The sequence below is a fragment of the Nycticebus coucang genome, chromosome 4, assembly GCF_027406575.1.
Source record: "Nycticebus coucang isolate mNycCou1 chromosome 4, mNycCou1.pri, whole genome shotgun sequence".
NCBI lineage: Eukaryota > Metazoa > Chordata > Mammalia > Primates > Lorisidae > Nycticebus > Nycticebus coucang.
Window position 1 is genome coordinate 144,035,248 of NC_069783.1, and position 19,331 is coordinate 144,054,578.

The window sequence follows — 19,331 nt, forward strand, 5'->3', positions numbered from 1 at the left end:
TCACGTGCTTTCTCTCGCTGTGTCATCATAGTGCCTGGGAGGGGCTGTGTGATTATCCCCCTCTGACAGATGGCGGAAAACTGAGTCTCTGAGTTTAGCAACAACACATGACAGCCTCACAGCTCCCGAGAGGCAGACCCTGGGTTTTCTGAGCATGGGTCAAGTTTTAAGTGGCTCGGTTTTTCTCCCCTCCTTTTTCTTCAAAGCCCCCCAGCCCTCAATTGAATATGTGCTATGTACTCATGCATTTATATCAGAGAACTCATCAGGCTAGAAAGAGTCTAGCCCTCCTCTCCCTTCCCCTTTATAGGTGGGAAAACTGAGGCCCTGAGAAGGATAATCACTCAGCCCCTGGTGACCCAGACAGGCAGGCAGACATGGGCCCCACATGTTTCCTGATGGTCCACTGCAGATGGGTTGCTAACAACAACTATTAATTATCCATTCTGGGGCATCTTCACTCTTCCCCGAACGCCCTCATGTTGCTATTAGGGCCGTGGGTAGCCTCTTATCTGCCCTATAAAAGAGATGGGGAGGTGTTAATTATCCCCATTTTATAGATGAAGAAACAGAGGCTCAGGTGAGGTCACAAGCCTGACCAAGTGCCATAGAGAAGAGGCAAGGTAGAGCTGGGACCAGCACCCTGTGTCTTCACCCCAGCCTGGGGCTCCATCCACTCCCATGATGCTGTGTTTAAGGTAGGCTCTGGCCACTGGGTTCTTCCCCTTTTGGCAGCTGGAAGGAAAGAAAATGTCCTTTTCAAAGAAAATCATCCCGTGTGTCTGTGACACTGTCAAGGCTAACGTCACCCTTGAGCTCCTGTGCTGGTGTGTGTGGGCTGTGGGGAATCACAGCTTCTGGCTCCATACAAATAACTCGGATCTCTGTACCAGGTTTTCAAGTTCAGATTCAAGCAAGGAAGTCAGATATGAGAAGTGTGCTGAGCTGAGTGGCGAGCTTTCTAAGAAGCTGAGAGAAAAGGTAAGGCGTGTCTGTGTTGGGCACATCTTGTTTTCCAGCAGGCAGTTGAACTTACTGGAAAAAAGAGCTTCCGTGATTAGCTAGACCTGGGAAGGAATCAGACGCCTGTCATGCACAATAAAAAAAATTTTTTTTTCTAAGTTGGGACTTTTCAAGTCTTTTCTGGCGTGATGGGTTCTGATTTTCTACTCCCAGGTATTAAATACCATATATAAATGTAATTGTCAGATATTTTAGTTTTTCTTTTCAAAGAGGCAGAAGGGCATGGCTTTCTTTTATATAAAAGTGCCTGCTTTCCTGTCTTAATTAAGACACCTAAATTTAGGTTTAAAATGTTAATAGGAACTCTCTCAAAATCCCCTTATTATGGTTTTTACTCCTGAAAAGACTTGCCACCTAACCATAGAAGAAAGAGGTACATTTCCAGCAATTAAATTGCTAAAAAAGTATTTTTTATGTCATCTGTTTAAGAAGAGGAAGCTTGTAAAATAACTGCTAGGTATAACTGGTTTGTGGTTGATGCTTTGTGCAGTCTTAAGCTTTTTAACAAAGACTTCTTGAGATGCAGTTGACATATAGTAAAAGCACATAATATAAAGCATGCAAATTGATGAGTTCACAAGTGTGTAGACCTGGGAAACCACCGTCCCAGCTGAGATAATGAACATTCCCATCACGTCCCCTCAGGCCACGTTGAAGTTGTCCGTCCTGTACCCTCCTCTGCAGGCCACCACAGATCTGCTTTCTCCGCCACTATAGATTAGTTTGCATTTCTGGACTTGAATATAGATGCAACCAGGCCTCTTTTGTTTCTTCACTCAGAGTAATTGATTTGACATTGGTGGTTTAATCTTTTTAGTTGCTGACTAGTTCTCCACTGTGTGGGCAGACTGCAGTTTGTTCCTCCCTTCACCCTTTAATGATCGGTGGGATTGTTTCCAATTTGGGGTCATTACAAATAAACCTACCGTGAACATTTGTGGACAGTCTTCGTAGGGACTTGTCTTTTCATTTCTCTAGGAGTAGTATTGTTTTATGTTTTAAGGGACTTCTACAGAATTTTAAAAATAGCTCCAATGCTTGGTTCTAAGCCCTGCAGGCCTATTTCAGTGAATCCCCAGCAAGATGGGCTGGCTTTGTGTGGTGATCCCATCACTGGTGGAAAAGGCTTTGTCCTGCAAATTTTATCCTTGCACCTCTTGAATCACTTCTTTGAAATGGTTAGGAGAGGATTCAATTTAAGTAAAACTCCTCATATTTCCATTAAACTACTGTGGTGACAACAACAGCAAGAGCAAAAAGGGTTACAGGAAGCAAGAGTTTTGGCAGATGGGTTGAGACTAGTTTATTATTTTCTCTGTAATTTTGTGTGTTTGAAAACTTTCAAGAAAGGAAAAGTTAATAAATAAACTCTTAGTTTACATATAATGAGATTTCATCCCTGTAAGGTGACTTTGTATATGTGTGTGTTCATTGTGGTAAAATATACATAAAATATACCATTTTAAATATTTTTAAGGAGTAAACTAAAAAAATGTAAAACAGCCTAGGTTTTTCTAATATAAAATATATATGTGTACACTTATTATACAGGGTGGACATAAAATTCATGTGCAATTTATGTTAAACTATTTTAAATTTTACATGAACTTTATGTCCACCCTGTATATAAAACTAATATAAACCAAAGAGTAAGGAAGACTTTTTTTAAGGATTATAACTAATTGATAATAGTTATTATCCAAAAAGTGGACTGGTATGTGAATGAGGGAACAAAAATAATTTGAGCTTTATCTGTATTGTTTAGATTCCTTTATGATGAGAGATTCATATATTACTTATGTAAAATTTACATAATAAAATTTAAGCAAAATTCTTCAATAGCATTTCAACATCTAGAGTAAGGGTTACCAAACCATGGCCCTGCCTGCATGATCACCATGTTAAAGGGTACAATTACGTGGCATTGGTACATTCTCAATGTTTTGCAACCATCACTACTAACTAGTTCCAGAATTTATTTATTTATTAGAGACAGAATCTCACTTTGTCATCCTCAGTAGAGTGCTGTGGCATCACAGCTCACAGCAACCTCCAGCTCTTGGGCTTAGGCAATTCTCTTGCCTCAGCCTCCCAAGTAGCTGGGACTACAGGTGCCCACCATAATTCCTGGCTATTTTTTTGTTGCAGTTGGCCAGGGCCGGGTTTGAACCCACCCCCTCGGTATACGGGGCTTACGCCCTACTCACTGAGCCACAGGTGCTGCCCTAATTCCAGAATTTTTTATCACCCCAAACAGAAACCCTGTATCTAGTCCCCTATTTTTGGCTCTTGGAAAATCACTAATTTACTTTCTTTCTTTCCTTTTTTTTTAATTGTTGGGGATTCATTGAGGGTACAAGAAACCAGGTTATACTGATTACATTTGTTAGGTAAAGTCCCTCTTACAATTGTGTCTTGCTCCCAAAAGTTTCCTTACACACCAAGACCACACCTCCCTCCCTCCTTCCCTCTCTCTGCTCTCTCCTTCCCCCACTCTCACTGTGTCATTAATTGTCCTCGTATCAAAATTGAGTACATAGGATTCATGCTTCTCCATTCTTGTGATGCTTTACTAAGAATAATGTGTTCCAATTCCATCCATGTTAATACAAGGGCTGTAAAGTCTCCATTTCTTTTATTTATTTATTTATTTGTAGTCTTTTGGTCTGGGCCAGGTTTGAACCCACCACCTCCAGTATATGGGGCTGGTGCCCTACTCCTTGAGCTACAGGCGCCCTCCCCACCCCCACCCCCCAAGTCTTCATTTTTTTTTAATGGCTGAATAGTATTCCATGATGTACATATACCATAGCTTATTGATCCATTCTTGGGTTGGTGGGCATTTAGGCTGTTTCCACATTTTGGCGATTGTAAATTGAGCTGCAATAAACCATCTAGTGCAAGTGTCCTTATGATAAAAGGATGTTTTTCCTTCTGGGTAGATGCCCAGTAATGGGATTGCAGGATCAAATGGGAGGTCTAGCTTGAGTTCTTTGAGGGTTCTCTATACTTTTTTTCCAAAAAGGTTGTATTAGTTTGTAGTCCCACCAGCAGTGTAAAAGTGTTCTCTTCTCTCCACATCCATGCCAGCATCTGTGATTTTGAGATTTTGTGATGTGGGCCATTCTCGCTGGGGTTAGATGGTATCTCAGGGTGATTTTGATTTGTGTTTCTCTAATAATTAGCGATGATGAGCATGCATTTTTTCGTACGTGTGTTAGCTATTCGTCTGTCTTCTTTAGAGAAGTTTCTATTCATGTCTCTTGCCCATTGGTATATGGGATTGTTGGCTTTTTTCATGTGGATTAATTTGAGTTCTCTGTACATCCTAGTTATCAAGCTTTTGTCTGATTCAAAATATGCAAATATCCTTTCCCATTGTGGAGGTTGTCTGTTTGCTTTGGTTGTTGTCTCTTTAGCTGTACAGAAGCTTTTCACTTTAATCAAGTCCCATTTGTTTTGTTGTTGTTGTTGTATTTGCCATGGAAGTCTTCTTCATAAAGTCTTTCCCCAGGATGATATCTTCAAATGTTTTTCCTATGCTTTCTTTCAGGATGTTTATTGTTTCATGCCTTAAATTTAAATCCTTTATCCATCTTGAATCAATTTTTGTGAGGGGAGAAAGGTGCGGATCCAGTTTCACTCTTTTACATGTGGATATCCAGTTCTCCCAGCACTATTTATTGAATAGGGATTCTTTCCCCCAGTATATGTTCTTGTTTGGTTTATGGAAGATTAGGTGGTTGTAAGATGTTAGTTTCATTTCCTGGTTTTCTGTTCGATTCCAAATGTCTGTGTCTCTATTTTTGTGCCAGTACCATGCTGTCTTGACCATCATGTCTTTGTAGTACATCCTAAAATCCAGTATGCTGATGCCCCTGGCTTTGTTTATATCACTAAGAACTGCCTTAGCTATATGGGTTTTTTTTCGGGTTTCATACAAAATTCAGAATCATTTTTTCTAAGTCTTGAAAGTAGCATGTTGGTATTTTAATAGGGATGGCATTGAATTGGTAGATTGCTTTGGGAAGTACAGACATTTTAACAATGCTGATTCTTCCTAGCCATGAGCATGGTATGTTCTTCCATTTGTTAATATCCTCTGCTATTTCCTTTCTTAGGGTTTCACAATTGTCTTTATAGAGGTTCTTCACCTCTTTTCTTAGGTACATTCATAGGTATTTCATTTTATTTGAAGCTATGGTGAAGAGAGTTGTGTCCTCAATTAGCCTCTGTCCTTAATTAGACTGTTATTGGTGTATACAAAGACTACTGACTTGTGGACATTGATTTTATATCCTGAAACATTACTGTATTTTTTGATGACTTCTAGGAGTCTTGTGGTTGAGTCTTTGGGGTTCTCTAAGTATAAGATCATGTTGTCAGCAAAGAGGGAGAGTTTAACCTCCTCTGCTCCCATTTGGATTCCCTTTATTTCCTTGTCTTTCCTAATTGTATTGGCTAGAACTTCCAGCACTATGTTGAATAGTAAAGGTGACAGAGGACAACCTTGTCTGGTTCCAGTTCTAAGAGGAAAAGCTTTCAGTTTTACTCCATTCAGTAAAATATTAGCTGTGGGTTTGTCATAGATAGCTTTGATCAGTTTAAGAAATGTGCCACCTATGCCTATACTCTTCAGTGTGCCAATTAGAAAAGGATGCTGGATTTTTATCGAATGCTTTTTCTGCATCTATTGAGAGGATCCTATGGTCTTTGTTTTTGCTTCTGTTAATATGGTGAATAACGTTTATGGACTTGCGTATGTTAAACCAGCCTTGCATCCCTGGGATGAAACCTACTTGATCATGATATATGACTTTTTTGATGATAATCAAAATAGACGATAATCTATTGGCTAGGATTTTGTTGAGAATTTTTGCATCTATATTCATTAGTGAAATTGGTCTGAAGTTCTCCTTTTTAGTTGGTTCTTTTCCTGGATTTGGTATCAGGGTGATGTTTGCTTCATAGAACGTGTTGGGGAAGATTCCTTTCTCCTCAGTTTTTTTGAATAATTTCTGCAGTGCAGGAGTAAGCTCTTCTTTGAAGGTTTGATAGAATTGTGGTGTGAAGCCATCTGGACCAGGGCATTTTTTTGTTGGAAGATTTTTTTTATTGTTTCTTTGATCTCAGTGCTTGAAATTGGTCTATTCAGGAGCTCTATTTCTTCCTGGCTAAGTTTAGGGAGAGGGTGTGATTCCAAATATTGATCCATTTCCTTCACATTGTCAAATTTCTGGGTATAGCGTTTCTGGTAGTAGTCAGAGATGATCTCTTGTATCTCTGTGGTATCAGTTGTTATTTCCTGTTTATCACTTCTGATTGAGGTTACTAGAGATTTTACTTTTCTATTTCTACTTAGTCTGGACAAAGTTTTATCTATTTTATTTATTTTTTCAAAAAACCAACTCCTTGTTTCATTAATTTTCTGAATGATTCTTTTGTTTTCAATTTCATTGATCTCTAATTATTTTTGGATATTTCTTTTCTTATGCTGGGTTTAGGCTTAGATTGTTCTTCTTTTTCCAATTCCAAAGGATGGCTTGTGAGTTTGTTCATGCGTTCTCTTAATGTTTTTCTAATGTAGGCATCTAAAGCGATGAATTTTCCTCTCAAAACTGCTTTTGCAGTATCCCACAGGTTTTGGTAGCTTGTGTCTTCATTGTTGTTATGCTCAAGGAAGTTAATGATTTCCTCTTTTATTTCTTCCTGCACCCATCTGTTATTCAACAGAAGGTTGTTTAATTTCCATGCCTTTGTGTGGGGTTGAAGGTTTTTGTTGGAGTTGAGTTCCACCGTTAGTGCCTTGTGGTCTGAGAAGATAGAAGGTAAAGTTTTCATTCTTTTGATTCTGTTGAAGTTTTTTTTGTGTGTGTGTCCTAGGATATGATCAATTTTGGAGACTGTTCCATGGGGTAATAGGAAGAATGTATATTCTTTATCTTTGGGATGGAGTGTTCTTTATACGTCTATCAAGCACATTTGTTTTAGGGTCTCATTTAAGTCCCTTCTATCTTTGTTTAATTTCTGTTTGGAGCATTTGTCCAGCTCTCTAATAAGAGGAGTGTTAAAGTCTCTATTATTATAGTGTTATAGGATATCATATTGCTCAGACTCAGTAAGGTCTGTTTTAAGAATCTGGAAGCATTTAAGTTGGGTGCATAAATATTTAGAATTGAAACATCTTCTTGTTGTATTTTTCCCTTGACCAATATAAAGTGACCTTCTTTGTATTTTTTTGACTTTAGTTGCTTTAAATCCACATGTATCTGAAAAGAAGATTGCAACCCCTCTTTTCTGCTGAGTTCGATTTGCCTGAAAAATTGTCTTCCAACCCTTGACTCAGAGTTTTAATTTGTCTTTTGAAGCCAGGTGTGTTTCCTGCAGACAGCAAATGGATGGCTTGTATTTTTTAATCCAGTCAGACAGTCTGTGCCTCATCAGTGGGGAATTCAAGCCATTAACATTTACTGAGATAATTGATACGTGTGGTAGTGTTCTATTCATCTTATTTTGTGAGAGTCCATTGCTTAGTTTTATCTTTGCATCATTGTGGAAGTTAAGTTCTGTCCTTTAATTTCTTAGTCCTTACTTTGTTGCTGATCCATTGTGATGGTCCCTGTGTAGAACAGGTTGAAGTATTTCCTGTAGAGCTGGTCTTGTTGTGGTAAATTTCCTCTATGTTTGTATATCAGTAAATGATTTGATTTATCTGTCAATTTTAAAGCTTAACTTAGCAGGATATAGAATTCTGGGCTGGAAAGTGTTCTGTTTAAGTAGATTAAAGGTAGATGACCATTGTTTTCTTTCTAGAAAAGTTTTATTAGAGAAGTCTGCAGTCACTCTGATGGATTTGCCCGTGTAGGTCAACTGGCGCTTACTCCTGGCAGCTTGCAGAATCTTTTCTTTTGTCTTGACTTTGGACAGGTTCATCACAATGTGTCTTGGAGAAGCTCGGTTAGAGTTGAGGCGACCTGGGGTCCGATATCCCTCTGAAAGGAGTGTGTCAGAATCTTTGGTGATATTTGAGAAATTTTCATTTATAATCTTTAGAATGGCTTCCATTCCCCTGGGGCATTCTTCTTCCCCTTCTGGGATACCTATAACTCATATGTTTGAATGCTTCATAAAGTCCCATAATTCTGTCAGTGAACGTTCTGCTTTCTCTCTCTTCTTTTTTTGCCTCTTTAACTATCTGAGTCATCTCAAGAACTTTGTCCTCTACCTCTGAAATTCTTTCTTCTGTGTGATCGAATCTGTTGCTGATACTTTCCATTGCATCTTTAAGTTCCCTAATTGACTGCTTCAGTTCCTTCAGCTCTGCTATATCCTTTTTATATTCTTCATATTGTTCATCTCTTATTTGATTCTATTTTTGATTTCCTTTTGGTTATTTTCCACTTTATCAGCAGTTTCCTTCATTGTTTTAATCATGTGTATTCTAAATTCCCTTTCTGTCATTTCTAACATTTCTTTATAGGTGGAATCCTCTGCAGTAGCTACCTCTGGTCTGTTGGGGGGGTTGGTCTGGACTGGTTTTTCATGTTACCAGGATTTTTCTCCTGATTCTTCCTCATGAATGTTTCCTTTTATCTGTTTCCTTGCTCTACTTTTCCTTTCACTTCCTCTTGCTCTTTAAATTACCATGTCTGTGGCCTAGGGTTTCAATGAGTCAGCTGCCGGCAGGATTAGACCGAAAGAACACACGCAACCACTTGCCAATTCTCCACTGCTTTTGTCCTCTTCATGGGGTCCAGAAGTCCCTCACTGACTTCCTGTGTCCCCAAAGGGATGTTTCTGGGCAGAACCCACCAGCGAGATATGCCTGGAGTCTTCTCTCCCCGGTCTCACTGTGCCCAGTTGCAAGGAAGCTGTTACTCGCCACCATCTTGTTCCCCCTCGCCCTGGCCCCCACTAATTTACTGTCCATTACTTTGGGTTCACCCATCCTAGATCTTCCATACAGATAGAGCTGTGCAACATGTAGCCTTTCATGACTGGGTTCTTTAACTTAGCTCAAGGTTCTCAAATTTCATCCATGTTACAGCACGAATCAATACATCATTCCTTTTGATGGCTGAATTGTATTCCATGGCATGGCTGTGTATCATATTATTTATCTGTGCATCCATCATTGGACATTTGGGTTATCTATACCCATTGATGATTGTGAATAATACTGTTATGTACAAGTTGTTGTTTGAACCTTGTTTTTAGTCCTTTTAAGTGTATACCTTGCAGTTGAATTGGTGCGTGTTATGTTTAACTTGTTGAAGCAGATTTATTACCAAGAGGAAAAAAATATTTTTTAAGTTACTAAGTAATATCTTCATATCATAAAAATCAAATAGAATTGAAGTATGTGAGATTCAAGGAAAACAGTCCTATCTTTATTCCATCCTTCCAGCCTCACATCCCAATTCCCCTTGCTTGCAGTTTGATTTGTGCCTTTTCTTTAGACTGTGTATGCATGTACATACTTACATATACAGTTTTTAAAAATGGTGTTATATTATCATATACTGTTTGTAGTCTGCTTTCTTCTGCCCAAGAGGAAACTATTTTGTAAGTGTCCTTAGATGTTCTGACATTAGGATTCACCTCCTCCTATGGATACAAATGCCTGTGCAATAGTCCATTGTTTGGATATATCAAAATTTATTCAGTCAGTGCCTTTTTGATGGGCCGTCAGGTTGTTGCTGTGTTCTTTTGCTTTCACAAACAATACTGCCAGAACTTTCTTTTGTTTACATAGACCCGTGCACATAGGCAAATAAAGAGTTCTGAGAGGAACTTGGCTGGATAAAAGGAAATGAGTATTTTAAAATCATGATAGGTATTCCATACTGCCCCAAAGTCTTGCCAATTTGTGTTCTTTCCAACAGTATCTGAGTGTCCATAGCCCCATGTCCTCACCCACACTGGATGTGTTCACTCTAAAATTTTATGGTATGTCATTGTTTTAATTATATAAGCACCCATGTCTATCTTCATTTTTCTTTTTTTTTTGGCCGGGGCTGAGTTTGAACCCGCCACCTCCAGCATATGGGGCCGGCATCCTACCCCTTTGAGCCACAGGTGCCACCCACTATCTTCATTTTTCAATCTTTTACTGTTGAGTTGTTTCTTTTTCTTTTTTCTGTTTTCTAGCCAAAGGACAGGCCTGGTCTGGTTGAAACATCTGCTCCAAGAAGCCCCTGGAAGCCGGTGACACTCCAGGAAAAGTCTAGGCAGATGGAGCAGAAAGACAGTTCTAACCAAGTCCCTGACAACGGCTGGGGTGAGAGCACAGCAGGAACTCCTGACGTCACTCCAGAAGATGAGGGAAGCTTCCAGACCGTGTGGGCCACAGTGTTTGAGCATCATGTGGAGAAACATACTGTGTCTAACCCCACGAGAAGCTTTCTCTTAGCCATGCCCCCCAATAATGTGCCCGATACACGTGTCCAAGAACCCAGGCCCAGGCCAGAGAAAGGCTCTTGGCTAGGGAAGGACCCACTGGAAACAACAAACCTCAAGAAAGACAACCCCAGGAGCCTTGACAATCCTAAGACAGAGAAATCGGGACATAATGCTCTTTTGAATGGAGAGGGTGAGTCAAGAAGGTATCACACATCTCTCCAGGAAAAATACCCTTTGGGTGAAAAACACAACAAGAGCCCTTTCATAAAACACTCAGAAAATTCTTCCGCATCCCAGAGGATTGAGCCCAAGTATGACATTATGCACACAGTGGGGGGCCGCGCTCACAGCGAGGCCATCTCAACAGCACCAGAGAAGAAAGCGGTGACCCTCCGGAGCAGCAAGTCTCAGTCCTCACTGAAGGGGAGGCACCTGTCCCAGGAAGTCACCCTGGCTGATCTGGAGTCTGGTCCAGAGAGTCAGGTGGGGTCTGTCCAAAGGGTCAGTTTGATTTGGGAAACTCGAGGGATGCATGAGTCTAGTGGGCCAAAGCTTGATTTTCGAGAGTCAAAGGATGTGATTGGGGGCAATTGCCTGTCGCCCAGATGGACAGGTAGGGTGGTAGGGAGCTGGCATGAAGTGGTCAGTGAAGAGCCCCATTCTCCTGGGACCACCTCCATGAGCACTGTCAAGGCTCCTGTCTGGGAGACCCAGCATGAAGGGCCCGAAGGGACTGGACACATGCCAGGAGTAGAAGCAAGGGGTCCTCCCCAGGAGTGCTCCCTGGGTCCTCCTTCCAAGGCTAAGGTTGAGCCCTTTGAATTCCAAGCACAAGCACATCCATATGTGTCTCCTGTGCAGAAAGGGACCCTTACTGCACCTGCCAGTGAGGGTGACCAAAGGCTGGTCCAGATACCAGAGCCTGAAGTCAAAATGAGGAAAGCTGGTTTGATTGACCAGAGAATGGACAGATGGAGACGACGGACTCTACCCCATGATGTGAAATTTGATGCATTTGGTTTCCTCACCCCAAAGAACTTGTCGAAGGTGGAGGAGAGACAGACTGATTATTTGACTCACACACCTGGTGCCTTAAAAAAACCTCAGCTATCCCCCAATAGGGTGGAGACCCAGGAGGTGAACCCAGGTGCTTTACAGGACCAGACTGTCTCAGTGGTAAAGCAAGAGTCACCTGTGGAACCCAAGGCAACATTTTTTGCAGTAACCTATCAGATTCCTGATATTCAAAAGGCAAAGGGTGTTGTTATATCAGGGCTTGACAACTTGCTGGAACATTCTAGAAAAATCACTCCACCTTCCTCTCCTCATTCTTTCACATCAACTTTGGTTTCTCTTAACCATGAAGAGCCACTGGAGGCAGTGGGCAGTAAAAACTGGACTAAGGGAAGAGTGCATGAAAATGTAAGTGTTTTAAAAATTCTGAAGCCGACAGAGCGCCCATCATCTGTTGGGGACAAGATTCTGGAAACTTCTAGGGAAAAAGTCATCAACGTGGATGCTTTATGGCGTCATCCAGGATCTGAAGATGGCTCTGGTTTTCAGAACAATTGGAAGGATACCGGAAGCAGGATGTCCCCTAGCAACACTGCTCCGAAAACTACCCCGACTTTGAAGAATCGTCCAAAGGATCTCGTTAGAAGGAGGACAGAGGTGATCAGTGAGACATTCCCAGGCAAGATCAAAGATGGCTACAGATTGAGTGTGCTGGACATTGACGCGCTGATGGCTGAGTACCAGGAGCTGTCTAACAAAGTCCCTGGCGAGGCTCAGGAGTGGAAGGAGAGCCGGACTTTGGTGCCCAGCAGCTCCCCTTGGGAAAGGCCAGGTGGGGTGGGACAGAGGAGGAGGAGCGTGAAGGACACCTCCGAAGCAGAGGGTCTCCGGAAACAAGCTGCTCCAGAAACAAAGCACAGCTCTCCCAGTTCAGGCAGGCAGCCGGCAGAGACCCTAGGGGCAGCCACGAACACCAAAGCCAGCTCTCCTTTGTGGGCTCTGCCACAGGGGACTCCTTCTGAGAGGTATCCAGGGGTCTCTTCTGTCTCTGAAGGCTCCAGGAAAAAAGGCTTAGGAATTACAGAGGAAGACAACAATGCCTTTGCCAGTAAACATCACAATGCAAAGTGTCCAAACGACCCAGCTGAGTTGAAGAAGCCCTTTGGTCGGGAGGATCTGGGAGGGAGGGTCAGAGTGTCACCCAAATCACCCCCTGCTGACTGGAAGAAAGGGAGCCTGAGGAAATCCGCTGAGTGGGGAGAGGAAGACATTGTGGCCCAGTGGGGAGACCACCCACGTGACTGTGGCAGGTCGCCCATGGATGTCAAGAGGGCCTATTCAGAGAAGGGGCCCCCTGCCATGATTCGAGATGGTCTGTCCATCATGCATGAAGCCAGAGAGAGGAGGAGAGAGCAGCCCAAAGAGAGACACAGCCTCCCGGGGGAGAGTTCAAAAGCCAAACTGGGGCCCTCCTGTTGGGAGTCAGGGATTCCAGATGGTCACAAGGTGAGTGAGAAGGCTCTTTGAATTTTGTCAAACATTGAGTAAACATCTAGGCCAGGGGTCTCAAGCTCAGATCTTATATGGGCCACATGGGTACATGTGTGAGTGGGGTCAGTGGGTCGGAGACTCCAGGGAGTTGTGGGGTTGTAGCCAATGGAGAGCTCATGCCCTTGGTGAAGGGGGCAACTGTCTGTTGGTTCCCCCTGGCTCTTGACACCTGAGAACAATGGCCCTGAGTTGGGAGCCTCGTTTATTATAAAATCTTAAAATCTAGACTTTTATGTGTAATATGCAGGCCGAAGAAGATGTCTGCTGCTGCATACACCCCTGGGGGGCACCAGTTTCACACCTCTGGCCTAGAGTGATGCTAATGATAGGTGTCAGTGACAGCTTTATTGAGCTCCTTCTGTATACCATTCTGCTGTGTAGTGTTCATTATTGTGTCCCCAGCATCCAGCTTCATCGTTGACATCTTGGGAACATTCAAGAAATATTTGTTGAGTGAGTGAATAGGTGGTCTTAGATGAGCCTCAGAAGAGGGCTCATAATAGTTTAGTTCCCACAGAAGCAGATCCTTGTAGGTAGTTTTTTTAAAGGGTGATTCCAGGAAGAACTAGCAGGGCAGTCGAGCAGGGAGGCAGGTGATATAGGACCCCTGGGAGGCAGCATTGAATGTCTGTGGAGTTGTCCTATCCAAGGAGCAAGGGATCTGGAGTATGCATTTCCCGGTTCCTTCTGTCCTTGCTTGATGCTGGTTCTGGGGTTATTCACATTCAAACTCTTCCATCCTGGCTGGCACCATGTTAAATGGTTGAAAGAAAATCCTCGTACAGTAGGATACCTTTGGCACTGGTGTGTATTTGAGACTGACAATGTCTGTGGCAGATACAGTCATCTTCCTGAGCAGATCGATAAAAGTGGAGGCTCAAAGAAGTTAGGTGACTTGTCACAGGACACACAGCAACAAGTGGCAAAGCTAATATTTGAACCCCGATCTGGTCTAACTCCCAAGAGGTAGTGGACCATTTTATAGTAGTCCACTCTAGTAGAAACCACAAAGGAAGGAATCTTTTGATCTCTTGGGAGATGGGACACTGTGAGCCAGGTCAGGGAATGACAGGATTCAGAGTGAGGCACTAGAGAAGGGGCCCAGGAAGGTGTCTTGGGGGAGAAGCTGGCTTGGGCGCAGCCTCGAGGGATGCATGTGAATTTGGATGGGATAAGGGGAGTCGAAGGCTTTCAGAGCAGGGGCACAGGATGCACAAAGCCTTGGAGATGGGAAGAAACATGGCATGTTCTGGAGGTCAAGTGCAAACTATCTTAGTGCACCCCACCCCACCCCATGTGGTGTGGCATCCGCAAATCAGGGCCCAAATGCCGCCTCTGCCCCTTGCAGACTGAATGACTAAACGCAAGCCCTTCTACCTCCCTTGGCCCGAGTTTCCCCACCTGTCAAAGAGAGCAGAGGTCCAGTCTGGAAAACGGATGCTTTGGAAATAAACAATAGGATGTTGTTGGTCAAGATCATGAAATGAGGGTTCACCTAGAGTTAAAAGCAGGTAAGTGGTAGAGTTGGGCTTTGAAACTGTGTCTGTAGCGAGCACAGTTCAGACTGAGAAACCAGGCTCTGTAACAAGCACGTTCAGATCCCTGCAGACTTGGTATCTGAATCTCTACTCTACCACTTGCCCACAGTGTGTGAAGCAGTCCCTGGGCTTCTGTGAGCCTCGAAGCAGTGAAGAAATACCAAGCACAGGCCTCCTGGGTGACCAGGGGAGTTTTCACCTGTCCCCACCTCCAGCCTGTTATTGTGTGAACTGGGCTGAGGGAGGAGGCTGCATCTTTTTGCCAGCACCTTGGTTAGGGCCGGCTGGCAGTGGGGGAGTCAGGGTGCTGTGGAGAGGGCTGCCAGGGCTTGGCTCTGTCCTCCTGCTTGTCCTTGGATGCCTGCCTGAAGCACACAGGCCCCAGGAGTGCTGGTTGCCAGGGGATCTGTTTTCTCACCAAGGGATTGGAAAGACTTGGACCAGCTTCCCATTTCTCTCTTCTCTCCTGCCCAAAGATCTTTGGGTTTTGAGCCTAAAAAAGAAAATCGGAACTCTATCAAAACCACCAATACAGAAGTACAAAATGTTGATTATTAAAAATTCAAATCTTATAGGGGTATAGAAAATAAAGGGTGAGTGTTCTCCCACTTCCAGCCTCTCTTACTCTTTTTGATGTCCTTTGAGCCTTTCTTATTTTCAGTAGTTGCTTATCAAGCATATGTATTTATAATGGCCATATTTTTCTATGGCAAAAATAGTGAATGCTTATCTAATATTTAAAGTATGATAGAAGCTTATAGTTTAGGAAGCAGATCTCCTCCAAAGGATGATTATGGTGCACAGCTTGGGGAATACTCTGGTGGGCCCATTAATGGTACTTAACTATAGGTGATTTTGCCCCTGGGGCACATTTGGCAGTGTCTGGAGACATTTTTTTCGTCACACCATGGGTACAGGTTGCTGCCAGCATCTTGGGGGAGAAGCCAAGGATGCTTCTCCATATCCTATAATACCCTAACCACTACAAATGATTCAGTACCAAATGTCCAAAGTTGAGCAGTTGTCCGAGGTAGGGGCCTGGCTTTGTTAGTTTGGAAAGCTTCCTAGGAGAAGCTTCCTGTTTTCAGAGGATCTCTGCTGAAACCAAAGATTTTCTACCTGTTTTCATAAGATGGATCTTAGAAAGTTTTTAGATTTTTGCCTGCTTTATGGATGTAGCATAAGTTAACCCTCCCCTGTGGGTGCTGTTTTTGAACTTTTGCTATTATAAACCAGGTACATGCATCCACTTGCTCACCTGCACGTGCATCTGTGCGTTCAGAATGGTGATTGCCTATCTAAGGGTGAACGTGGCTGTGATTTTTGTGGGATCATAGTGTTGTGCCCTGCAGTGGGGCTGTACCATTCACATCCTCACCAGCAGTGTGCTCCAGGGCGCTTTGCCCTCAACCTTCCCCCTTGCATCAGATGTCTGGATGTTACGTGTCCCTCCCCCACTGCCCCATCACCTCTCAGTGTGGGCAGGTTTACTCACTCCTGTTCTGAGTGAGGAAGCATCTTGTTAGTTGTATGAGGCTATTTGCATTTTTCCTGTAACTCACATGCTTATGTTCCGCCTGTTTCCTTTTAGAACCTTGGTCCTTTTCTCATTGATTTTTTAGAATTCATTATTAGGACATGAACCCTTTGCAGATGTATGATTTGATTTCTCCCTGGAAACAGCCCTGGACTGTGGATCAGGCAGACCTGGAATTAAACCCTTCCAGTGTGATTCTGGGCGTCTCAACAGATCTCTCTTGAGTCTCAGCTTCTGCATCTGTGGGAGGGGCTCCTGCCTGCTTCACAGACTTGTTGGAGACTTATCACAAGACAATTGTGTGCTCAAGCCCCTGACCCATGGGCTTGTGCGATAAAGAAATCAGAGGGAAGCACTTTGGGGTTAACCTCCACCCCTCTGTTTATTTAATGCATTTAATATGTATACTGAACCTGTGCCAGGCCTTGTTCTGGGTGCTGGGGCTGCCAGGAAATGACCTAGCCATGGTCCAGCCCACCAATATCTCAGGCTTTGTGGCAGCTACTAGTCACCTGTGCTTATTTAAATTTAAATTAGTTAAAATTAAAGATGATTAAAAATTCAGTTCTTCAGTCACCCTGGCCATATTCAAGCACTCTGAAAACACATGTGACTCATGTGGACTGTGGAATATGCAGACACAGAATAGCTCCACTGATTGCAGAACTTTCTAGTGGATGTCACTGGTCTGGTAGGTGGACAGGGAGGCCTCCAGCCAGTTAGTAGGTGAGATTGTTCATGAAGAGAGCGGTGGGTCCTGGGCAAAGAAGGGGTCTCATGGGGAGGGACTAGAAAGGTGTCTTTTGAATGACAGATAGGAACCAGCCAGGCTGAGATCTGCAGGGAGGTGTCAGGAGCAAGTGAAGATGTCCCAGTATAGGGATTAGCTTGTTCCCCTGGATGCTCAAGGGCCCCCGGGATACAGGTTGCAGCCCCTGCTGAGACTGAGAGATGGGGAGGGACCGAGCATGAGGACAGGCTGAGGGCACTAGGGACTCCCCATAGGGCTCTGACCACCACAGCCATTACCTGTGTCCCAGAGAATGACCCCCTGTTGGCTGTCTTCTGAGTGTGAACTGAGGGGTGAGAGTGGAGGCAGGGAGGCCAGCACAGAGGTTGCCATCATCTTCAACAAGGTGACAGGGTTTGCACCAAGATGGTGACCTAACAGGTGGAGAGAAATGGAGGACTGGTAGCATTTTATTTTTCGTATCAGCTTTATTAAGTTATAATTCATTTCCCATGTAAATCACCCATTTAAAGTATACATTTCAGTGGCTTTTAGTATATTCAGGGATTTGTGCAACCATCTGCTCTCTCAGTATTAGACCACCTTTATCACCCCTTGGAAACCCCTACCCATTCATTAGGCTGTCACTCCGCATCCACCCTTATCCTCCTCTCCTGGGTACCCATTCATTTTTCTTTTTCTATCTCTGTGGATTTACCTATTTTGCACATTTCACATAAATGGAATCATATACTACGTGGGCCTTTGTGGCTGGCCCCTTTCCTATAATGCTATATCATGTTTTCAAGGTTCATCCATGCAGAAGCAAGGATCAGAACGTCATTCCTTTTCATGGCTGAATTCTACCCCATCATCTGGGTGGAACACATTTCACCTGTCCATTCTTCTGTTGGTGGACATTTGGGTTGTTCCCGCTTTTGACTATTGTGAATAATGCTGCTGTGAACATCGATGTACAAATTTGGGGGTGATGTATGTTTTCGTTTCTTTGTATGTACACCTAGAAGTGGAATTGCTGGGTCATATGGTACCTCTAGGTTTCACTTCTGAGGGACTGCCAGGTGGTCTTCCAAAGCAGCCACACTATTGTACATCCCTGCCAGTAGTGCCTGGGTTTCCAGCTGCTCTGCACCCTGACCAGCAGGTGTCCTCGTCCTGTGTTTTTTATTATAGCCATCCTGGTGGCCTCGGTGTGAAGTCGTATCTTATCCTGGTTTTGATTTACATGTCCCTGATGGTTACTGATGTTGAATGAATGTCTTTTCACATGCCTATTGACTATTTGCATGTCTTTATTTGAATAATTTCTATTCAGATCTTTTGTTCATTTTTAACTGGGTCCTTTGTCTTTATTATTGCAGTTATCATCATTCTTTATATATTCTGGATGCAAGTGCCACATCAGACATAATTTGCAGAAATTTTCTCCTGTTGAGGATTGTCCTTTCTTTTTTTTTTTGAGACAGAGTCTCACTTTGTTGCCTTTGGTAGAGTGCTGTGGTGTCATGGTTCACAACAACCTCAAACTCTTAGACTCAAGTGATCCTCTTGCCTCAGCCTCCCAAGTAGCTGGAACTACTGTCGACAGCCACAGTGCCTGGCTATTTTTAGAAACGGGGTTTTGCTCTTGCTCAGGCTGGTCTTGAATTCCTGAGCTCAGGCCTCTCAGAGTGCTGGGATGTGAGCCACTGCACCCGGCCTCTGAGAGTTGTCTTTTCACTTTCTTGTATAGGTACCCTTCAAGGTGTAAGATTTTAGTTTTGAAGTTAATTTTATCTATTTTTCTTTTATTGCTTATGTCTTTGGTGTCATACCTAAGAAACCATTGCATAATCTGAGATCATTAAGATTTATGCCTATATTTTCTTATACGAATTTTCTAGTTTTAACTATTATATTTAGATCTTTGATCCATTTGGAGTTTATTTTGGTGTTGGGTGCGAGGTTTTCAGCCTTTTTCTTTTTTAAGACAGAGTCTTGTTCTGTTGCCTGGGCTAGAGTATAATGGTGCCATCATAGCTCACAGCAACCTTGAATTCCTGGGCTCACGTGATCCTTCCGCCTCAGCCTCCTTAGTAGCTGGGACTACAGGTGCATGCCACGATGCCTGGCTAATATTTTTGTATTTTTTGTAGACATAGGGTCTCATTCTTCCTCGGGGTGGTCTTGAACTCCTGAGGACTGCTTGAACTCAAGCCGTCCTCCTGCCTTGTCCTCCCAAAGTGCTAGGATTACAGGCCTGAGCCACTACACCCTGCCTTGTAGCATGTTTTGAAGGGAGAATCTCAGCTTTGCTGATGGGTGGAGAGACTGGGGAGAATGGAAGGTGACCCTGGGGGCTTGGCCTACCCAGCTGGGGGATGGACAAGTCATGAGAGGAGCAATTTTGGAGAAGGAGAACCAAAAAGCCTGCTTTGTGCACTTGGATCTAAAATGAGTGTGAGCCACTGAGTGGAGATGTAGAGTGAGCAGTGGGCCCTGGAGTCTCACTCCCCTTGGAGTCTTAACACTGAGA

The 19,331-nt window shown here is 43.3% G+C and overlaps 1 protein-coding gene across 4 annotated transcripts in view; it reads left to right on the forward strand.

The window, feature by feature from the left end:
- KIAA1671 (KIAA1671 ortholog) overlaps positions 1-19,331 on the forward strand; it is a 216,437-nt gene that overhangs the window by 53,112 nt on the left and 143,994 nt on the right. For all 4 annotated transcript variants that reach the window (XM_053589236.1, XM_053589240.1, XM_053589238.1 and 1 more), the window contains 2 exons: positions 894-981; positions 10,174-12,945. In XM_053589236.1, coding sequence (XP_053445211.1) covers positions 894-981; positions 10,174-12,945 — 2,860 coding nt within the window. The remainder of the gene's footprint in view (positions 1-893; positions 982-10,173; positions 12,946-19,331) is intronic.